The sequence below is a fragment of the Centropristis striata genome, chromosome 6 (assembly GCF_030273125.1).
Source record: "Centropristis striata isolate RG_2023a ecotype Rhode Island chromosome 6, C.striata_1.0, whole genome shotgun sequence".
Classification (NCBI taxonomy): domain Eukaryota; kingdom Metazoa; phylum Chordata; class Actinopteri; order Perciformes; family Serranidae; genus Centropristis; species Centropristis striata.
In genome coordinates, this window is record NC_081522.1 from 7,641,987 (window position 1) to 7,651,776 (window position 9,790).

Here is a 9,790-nt window from a genome sequence, read left to right on the forward strand (position 1 = left end):
CTGCAACACGTCCGCCATGAACAGATGTTTAACCATCTCATTAAGGTTTTTATTGGCTGAGATCTCCGCTCTTTTTCTCTTCCTCTGCACCATTAAATGGACAACCTGCAGGTACCCTTGCTCTCTCACATCAATCGTGAGGGCTTTGGTGATAACCATCAGTCGGCAAATCATATCAGACCTCAAAGTACCGATGGCCATCATCTCTTTTGTCCTGCTGAATATCACTGTTCTGTGTCACGCTAGCAGACTGTTATTTTCTCTGCTCATCTTTCTTTAATGTCCCATGCTTTGTCCTCCAAAGTGAGGCATAAAAGAGGGGCACCATGTAGGGACATGGCGTGGTGTCCTCCTGCTACAGAATGTTCGCAGTGTTCAGATTCCTGTCTGTGTCGCCTCAAGAACTTACTGCCTTGTTTCTTTCACAGCTGGGCCCTGACAATCCACACACAGCTGACTCCTTACATAAATTAATTTTAAGATTCTCATATATATTATTACTTTTTAATGCTGCTATAAACCATGACTGAGCCGCAGGGAAGCAGCTTAACTTTCATCTTTTATGGAAACATTGTCCACCACAGCACATGTTTGGGATTGCGTTTCTCCAGAGCTAATGTTGGCGTTGTCACACAACACTTAATTTTCCCTACTTGTGTAAACCTTTACATAATTAGGAGTGTCCATTTGGAGAGCGAAAGAAACAAGCAGGAGTCTGAGAAGTTGGTGGTGGTGTTGCTGAAAGTACAACACTGCCCCCCCTCTGCCAACTCTTCTTCACTCTTACTGATTTCTTCCCCTGCTGCATTTCCTTGCAGTGTAATGCAACCTGTGGAGAAGGCATAAGAAGCAGGAAGGTAGGGTGCATGAGCCCAGGGATGACACCTGTCCAGGAGGATTACTGTGAGCCATCTTCCCAGCCACAGTCACAGCAGCCCTGCAAAGCAGCTCCCTGCCACTACATGTGGATTACAGGGGAATGGTCCCAGGTAGGAATAAAAGGAGTTATTCAAAACAGCAAAGTATTACAGACAAAATAACATTAAACAAAGAAAAGCAGCAAATCTAAAATAAATTTAATAGAATGGAGCTCCCCCAATTGCTATCTAAATGGATCTACAAATGTTGGTGTTTTTTTTAAAATTTTTCATAATACTTTAAATAAAGAACTAAGTGTTATTTTTAAGGTTAAAGTGGTTCTCAAGCTTTTAATGCTAAATAAACCATTTAAAACCCCCACTGGATTATCTTAAATTACATGGTCATAAAGCTGAAAACAAGGCTGTTGACACTTTGAGATAAAGGTTTTATACTATAATAAAGGATTTCAAAAGAAATAATCTTGATACAGGGCAGACAGTGGACAATGAGTCAGCAGAAAGATTCTCATTAAAGGCCCAAGTACCACTGAGGCCCAGAATAAGAAATCCAGTTGTGTATCTGATACTGCTGCTCTGTGTGAACATGTGCTCATGCCAGTCTGTAGTAACAGTCTGTGTGTGTGTGTGTGTGTGTGTGTGTGTGTGTGTGTGTGTGTATCTCAGTGCTCTGCCAGCTGCGGTGTGGGCTACCAGCAGCGTATCGTCTCCTGCTCCGTGGTGCCCTCCTCTCAGGCTCTGCGCCCGTATGCTGCTGCCCAGTCCTCCTCTGCCAGCACCCACTGCCCCGAGCCCCACCCTCCTGGCTCCCGGCCCTGCCTCCTCAGGGACTGCCCGCACACAACCTACTGGAAAGTTGGCCCATGGAGCAAGGTGAAACAGAAAGCGCTTGTTAGGCAGTGAGAAAATCCTCTCGAGCTAATCGCCAGTTACACAAAACATTTTGATGACTTGTGCATTCTGATGATAAATCTCAATTGTGGATTTGGATCTGGTTGCAGCTTATTTGCCAATTGTTTCGTAGCTGCGGGATTGAATGCTTTTGTGTGTATTTTTCGTGCGTGTGCCAGTGCTCGCAGACCTGCGGGGCCGGAGTGATGGAGCGCAGAGTGGAGTGCGTGACCTCCAAAGGCCAACCGTCCAAACACTGCCGTCCTTCAGAAAGACCTGAGTCTCAAGCTGCTTGTCAAGACAGAGAATGTGAGTCAGACTCCTTTTTTCTCTTCCCTCTGCTCTTCAAACACCCAGAGGTTTTTCTGGCTGTTAAGTACATAACTAAAAATGTTACCATTAGATCCATGTAGTTCTTACTGCCAACCAGGAATTTTTGGAGCGATGCTATTAAATTGACTGTGCTGTATATGGAAATCAACACCGTGTCTGATTGCGTTTACAGAAACTCAACTTTTAGCTTTGTTTTAACACATTAGGCGGAACAGCGACCTCCACTTAAAGCCTCTTGGAGTGATTACTTAGTGGAACAATAAATAGACAGTCAGCACTTTTCTACAGATTGTGAAATGGACAGTCTGTCAAAACGCCTCAGGGGTGTGTGCTGGGCCGAGGCAGCCTTCATTGTGAACTTGCAAGCTCTGTAAAACCCGGCAGCGGGCCAAAGTTTGTAGGTTCACTCCCCCACAATTCAGAATTTTCAGTACTTGCGCATTGGGCTGTTCAGTCCCAACTTGGCTTCTGCCAAGTCAGGCCCTGCCGAAATTAAAATGATATGCTCGGGTGACAGCCAGTTCTGTGGTCAAGTATTAATACTAATCAGCTAATCAGCCTGATATGGGCTCTACAGCACTCTGGGAAAACAGAGGAGGCAGCACAAATAATGGGACATTTACAACAGCTCTCATTTAAGAAGATGGGAGCCAGGTTACAGTGCTTTCTCACTGTGGTGTTTAATTTATTAGCTTTTGCAATCTTTTTGGCATTTGTTGACAACAGATGTATTGACTTGCTTGCGCAGGTAGAATTTCAAAAGTAGTTGCAGGCTTCAGTGTTTCTGTTTCCTTGCCCTCGCACTGAAACCTCTCCTTCCTCCCTTCATATCTCTTCTCCCAGGCCAGTTGTTCACTTCCTGCCGAGAGGTTCAGATGAGACTAGGTGTGAAGATAGATGGGGAATACTATCTCAAAGTCAAGTCCAGGATCCTCCAGGTGTGCCTGTTATGTCAGAAATGCTCCTGCACACATCTTAACTCAACATGCAGCTTCACCACAGGCTCTCATGTATTGTCTCACTGTGTTTGGCCTTTAGATTTACTGTGCTGAGATGCAGACTGATTTCCCCAAGGAGTATGTGACCTTGCGCAGCGGTCAGACAGACAACTACTCCGAGGTGTACGGTCACAGGTGTGTATAATGCAGTGATGACTGATGTGCTCAGCGTTACTGTGCTGCATGTTACACCATGTACATACTATGTAGTGTTTGTAGGAGTGTTTAGATTCCTGTGTTTGTCTTCAATAAATACCAATTGTCACTGTTTTTGATACAAAGGTTGCTGAACCCCTTTGAATGTCCGTATAACGGCAGCCGAAGACAGGACTGCGACTGCAGGAACGACTACTCAGCAGCGGGATACACACTCTTCCACAAAGTTCGTCTGGACCTGAGCTCCCTGAGGATAATGAGTGCGTAATTACCGTGTGATTGCCTTACACTGTCTACTGTAATGAGACCACACATCAGTGTTGTTTTAACCCTCAAACGCCTCGTCCCATAGCGTATAATACCGAAACGTCCAAAAGCAATACGTGCCAACTTCTCCACACTCTCTCCACTGAAGTCAGAATGATGACCTTTAAGCGCTCCGTGTTCACATCACTAAGCGAAGGACTTGAAACCGGGCCTCTCAGCACAAACACGTGAGCGCAAGAGTAAAGGAATGTGTGCGTGCAACACACAGACATGCGTGCCTGCTCAAGCACCGACAGATAATAAGTGATGCTGCCTCGCACATCTTTTCTTTGGCGAGCGCACGCAAGAAAGACCTGAAGGAGAAGCGCACACACCCATGCATGCAGTCGCATCAATATCAAACACTTACTAATACTAGCATGCGAGCAATCACACATTCACAGACACACCAATGCACACACATCTTCAGGCCATATTCCTCCACTCATTATAACAGTCAGCTCCACCTCCCCTGTTGTGTCCAAGTATGCCTTTGATTAGAGTATGTGGATTAGTGTACAGTGTGTGTCTGTGTGTATGTGCTGAGGGGAAGTTGGATTAGAACCTACATAGTCATCCTCCCATCCTCCTCGTCTGGTCTGGGTCCTGACAGCACATGTTCCCACCCAGCCCACCCCACCCCCATCCCCCTCTGCATGGTACTCATTTGGCTTTCAGGCGGCTTGAGGAGAGCTGAGGGGGGAATAATGAGTTCAAGATGAAGGGAAGCATCTCGTGAACTCTATCATCATTTTATACAGGCATTGGAAGGGAGTGCAGGAAAAGGTACTGGTCATGGTCCTCATGTGTGACAAAGCAGGATAAATGAGAATGAACAGAAGAGTCAGGGAAACGAGGTTCAGATTGAGTTACTGAATCAAAATGTTTGATTTACATAAAACTAGTCTCCTCACAAATCTTGTCTCGTCTGGCACCAACAACCATGCCACATTCAAAGTCACTTATATCACCTTTCTTCACCATTCTGATGCACTGAGCTTCAGCAGCTCTTCTTCACCATGGCTACATGCCTAAATGCATTGAGTTGCTACCATGTGATTGGCTGATAAGATATTTATAATAATAATAATAATAATGCATTTTATTTATAGGCGCCTTTCAGGACTCTCAAGGTCACCTTACAATAAACAATTAAAAACAAAACAAAATTTGTCTATTTGCATAGACAAGCAGTTGAACAGGTATACCTAATAAAGTGGCAGGTGAGTGTACAATAGCTACACATCAGAGTAAATATGAGTTTTTGTTCTTTGAAGGTAATTCTGTGATTTTTACCTGAAAATGGCATTAAAATATTAAATAAAAAACTTAGTCATATAGAGGCATCAGTATTTCATATTTCATAACCAATTAAAAACTCTTTGTAGTTGCTTTACAGTTTATTTGGGGTTTTTGAGGGCATAGAGTTGATAAGCAGATGAATTACTGTATTCCAATTTACACCCCAAATCTCACTGCAAGAACTTTTTCGTTGTGTGAATGTTTTTTAGAAAGAGAAAAACATCTGGCGACAGTGAAGTGACATCAACCGCTGTCTTCAGTCTATATTTACCTCTGCTGCTGCGCATTGTGACTCTATATTTGTGTCTCTGCTGTTTGCCAGTCACAGACCTCCAGTTTTCCCAGACTCTTCTTGGTCGACCTGTGCCATTTGCTACAGCGGGAGATTGTTATAGTGCAGCCAAGTGTCCACAGGTTGGTGAAATACTGTTAAATATGGCTTCATAGAAATGTTTCATATGTGTTTTTGTGTCATATGTTTGTTAGAGGCCCGAAAGTGAAAGACAATAGATTTTTACTAAACATTTTCTGCTATCATCTTCGGACCTGTGGGGTAAAATGCCCTTTCCCCTGCATTAACTTAACTCTATTACTCCATTTCAAGTGCTAACCACATAGTAGCATATATTTAAGCCACTTCTTCTGCAGTAACTGCAGTTATAAATATGAATGAGCTCGACCTTCCTGGTTAAATAACAGCTCAGAAATAACTCAATCTGATGTGTGTTCCCAGGGCCAGTTTAGCATAAATCTAATCGGCACTGGTCTCAAAGTGGCTGAGGCCACCAAGTGGACATCACAGGGCAACTATGTGTCCGTCAAAGTCCACAGATCTGAGGTAAGAAGCTGACAGTAGATTTATAAAATGGTTGTCCTTTGTCAGACTGATGCTTTTTGCCTCTTAAGGAATGCGTTATCTTGTAACTGAGATGTAATTGTGCTTCTTGTTCGTGGAGTATTGGAATGAGACTGTTTCTCTCAAATGTCATCTCAATTTCCATGTAGTATTTCTGTCTGATTCACTGAAGAGGAATCCCCACTGACATTTATGAAGCGTTCATTCCCCGCGTTAAAAGCTGCCCTTTGCCCACTCTTTCCTTTCTCGTTTGTCTTTGTCTGTAGGACGGAACAAGAATCTACGGCCGCTGTGGTGGTTTCTGTGGGAAGTGCATTCCCCAGGCTCACAACGGCCTACTCCTTCAAGTCCACTGAGGGCCATGCAGAGACCAAACCCCTAAATCTATCCTGGAGACAGTAGTCCAGGAACATGCAATGATGGTGATTTGTTGCACCCCTTCACCATCTGTGAGTTTAATGGAGGAGCATTTAACAATAATCATCCTACAAAACTTCCCCGGTTTCCACATGGCAGCTAAGCATACAAGACACTACGTTCTGTGCAGTTCTCGGGCCTCGTCAGGTCCTTCATCCAAACTGTAAACTCTGAAGCAGAGCAAGCTATATTTGCATGCCAACAGTGTTGCAACTGCTATCAAACCCACCTGCGCTTTGGAACCTGAAATGCTTTTTTTTCTGACACTGTTGTGCATTTTTTTTAACATCATACAAAGGGATATAAAACTTCAAAACACTGGGAAAGCGACTACACAAAAAATAGAAAACCTTATACTTCAAGGAAGAGATTCTCATCTTTAGAAAACACTTATAATGGCTATTCTGTGAAGTGAAGCATATTCTATAAAAAAAAAGAAGCTAAATACTTATTCCAGAATTTCATCATGAAGTACGTGGAACTAATCTTGTTATATGGCACCTTCCCCGGTACATAGATATTTATTTTAAGAGTTACACTGTAAGGAGAATTTAGTTACCACTTATATAACTGACCTGCAATTGATCAGATAGTATAGAACTCATTACACTGTATGTATGTATGTTATAATCATTGCAATCCTCTGGTGACAAAGAAGTGCTATGGACAGACATTGAAATAGTGTGTGAGGGATGGTTATCATTACAGTGTGACTGATATAAAAAATAATTAATACAAAAACACTGTATGTTTTTGAGACTACTTAATGAGCTACACTGCAGATCATCTTGGCCTAACTCAAGTTTAAAAGAATATTTTGACATTTTGGTATTTACTCTTACTTACTTTTTTTGTTGAGAGTTGGTTGAGAGTTACATGAGAAGATTGATACCACTCCCATGTTTAGTAAATGTAAAAACTAGAAATGTAAAGCTACCACCAGCAACTTGTTAGCTTAGCGAGATGGCAAAAAACAAAAACAATAACACAATAACTTCCTGGAGTCTCGACATCACTTGTGAGGTTGTCAGATTGATAGATTGAGTTTGAAGATTGATACCACTCCCATGTTTAGTAAATGTAAAAACTAGAAATGTAAAGCTACCACCAGCAACTTGTTAGCTTAGCGAGATGGCAAAAAACAAAAACAATAACACAATAACTTCCTGGAGTCTCGACATCACTTGTGAAGTTGTCAGGAAAACAGCAGAGACTCCATCTTTACCTTTGTCTTTGGACTGGATCTATTTACCCCACAATCTGTATAAAAAGACAACATTACTGCTGCTGAAAAGTGAAGCCAAAACATCTTGATTGCCCCCTGGTGGCTGACTGCAGTATAGGTCATAATTTGCATTAAAAGCTGTTTGATTTTCAGATTAATTTGGTTTAAATTAGTTATTTGATGCTTTAAAAAATGACTGACAGCTCACATTGTGCTTCTAATTGAGACCTCGATATTGTGGCTCCTTCACCTGTTCACTACTGAACAAACTCTGGCTCCAAATGACATCACTGGCACAAGATGGCAGCAATATATTGGCTTCATTTTTGAAGAACTGGAAGAAGTTGAGACATCTTTACATAAAATCTAGAGTTCAACAATGTTCCCAGTATTTTTACAGACATGGAATGGTATCGATCTCACTCAGGCAGGGAAATTGTTTTTTACCAAAATGTCAAACTATTGGGCCTCAAGACTTAAAGAAAGAGTGAAGCTCGCAACTAACTACTGATATGACCTGCCTTATTTCAGAGGTCAAACTTTAGGAGAGCGTGAGGAGCCTTAAAAACAACTACAGATAGTTTTAGTTTGTCTGCTGTCAGGTATGTTCACTGATTTTTGTGAGGAAAATAGTTGAAATCTTTCAATATTTTCAGTACAGTATAGTGGCTTTTCTAAATCGACAAGGATTCCATTATTTTTAGATTCTTATAAGTGTTTTTCTTTAATTACGCCACACAGACAAGTTCTCATCTGTAACACCGTGACACAGTATCAGGTGTGATGTCTCACTTCACACCCTCCATCGGGCCTACTGTAGGTACCTGCAACCCCTACCTCTCACAAACATCCATACTCTACTGAGATATGTGTTGTAATATATTTATGTTTGACCATATTTATTCTGTATTGACTGTAGATATGTTCTGTGTTTTACGGTACAATGACTACTACCAGCGGAGAAGCCATTGTCTGATGTTTTTGTCCTTTGTCTGCTTTGCTATAAAAGGTATTAGCCTACTACTATATGTAGTGTATAACCACTAACCTAAAATGAGGATCTTTTGAATGGTGCTTTTGAACTACTGGAATTACCTCTGATCTTGAGAAGGAAAACACTGGCTTATGGCTCCTTGGCAGATGTAGGATCTGCCTAGAATGCATGTAATGGTCCTCTCATCTAGCTGCAAGGTTGCCAGATATATCAGATAAACCACTGCATGAGGAAACCTGCCCATGAGTAGTACTTAACTCATCCTAAATGACTTTCACCATGACCACGTCTACAGCTATCAAGCAACCTAACATGCTGGTACTCTGATGTTCAGCTTTAACCAAAGTTAGAAGATAGATGCAGATTTTTTTTTTCTTCTCAGACAATGCAGCTTCTTTTGATTGAAAGAATGGCTGAAAAAATAAAAATAAAAAAATACGTCAATGAGCAGCTAGAAAACCTTTGGCCGTCATTTGTTTTTATGATGGGCAATTGTTCTATGAGGTCTGTATCAGAAATTTAAAGAATACTTGATGCACTATGTGCCATACATTTTGTAGAAATGTAATCCTGTTTGTTTTTATTTGTAATAACCGTTAAGATTTGTAACTTATGATATATGTGTATTTTTAATATTCATACTTGAATTGTAAACAGTGTGCTAAAATATTGAATGGGCATTGCTACTGAATAGAGAAACAGTGTGCTTGTTTGTCATGCTTTATCCAAAGATGTTTTTAAGAATCATATGTACCTACAGTATGTATGTAGCCTGTATAAAAGAAATGAATGATTGATTCTGGTGCTATGCTTACTAACCGTACCTATACTGTATGTCTTGCTACTAAACTAACATTGTTAAAAATAAGTCATAATAAAAACATGCTTTTCAGCTTACATACAAGTTGATTTTTGTTGATGTTTACCCCTGCAAACATGGTTCTTAAAGTGACAGTTCAACACAAAATCAAAATTACTTATTTTCCCACTAACCTGTCATTTAGCAATCTAGATTGTTTTGGTGTGAGTTGCCGAGTGTTGGAGATATCAGCTGTTGAGATGTTGGCCTTCTCTAACATTTGGCAAAATCAAACCAAAACAATCTAGAAATATAAATAGCACTACAGGTAGGAGGAAAACTATGTGTTTCATTTTGAAGAGACTATCAATTTTTGAAGATTCCTAATAAATGTTTGATAAATATAAACCTTCTGTGCTTGAATAATAATTTGTGAAAAAAGTTCAATTTCACCTTTAAGAACTCCTCATCCCTCATTAAAACAAATGTGTAATATTTGACTATACAAATATTGTTTATTTCCAAATTTTACTTAAAGGCCCATTCCCAATGTCTCACTGGAAGCTTCAATCTGCACGTTAGTATTGCATACTAAACCACATCTGGCTTCTAAAAAAGTTATGTCTGAAATGCAT

At 40.9% G+C, this 9,790-nt stretch overlaps 1 protein-coding gene across 1 annotated transcript in view; it reads left to right on the top strand.

Annotated features, from left to right (window-relative positions):
* LOC131972702 (A disintegrin and metalloproteinase with thrombospondin motifs 20) overlaps positions 1 to 9,080 on the top strand; it is an 88,947-nt gene extending 79,867 nt beyond the window's left edge. The window contains 9 exon segments of the mRNA XM_059334375.1: positions 819 to 989; positions 1,545 to 1,751; positions 1,949 to 2,078; positions 2,946 to 3,040; positions 3,141 to 3,235; positions 3,383 to 3,516; positions 5,187 to 5,278; positions 5,598 to 5,702; positions 5,987 to 9,080. Of these exon segments, the coding sequence (XP_059190358.1) occupies positions 819 to 989; positions 1,545 to 1,751; positions 1,949 to 2,078; positions 2,946 to 3,040; positions 3,141 to 3,235; positions 3,383 to 3,516; positions 5,187 to 5,278; positions 5,598 to 5,702; positions 5,987 to 6,076 (1,119 nt within the window). The 3' untranslated portion in view covers positions 6,077 to 9,080.
* Positions 9,081 to 9,790: the final 710 nt, after the last annotated feature.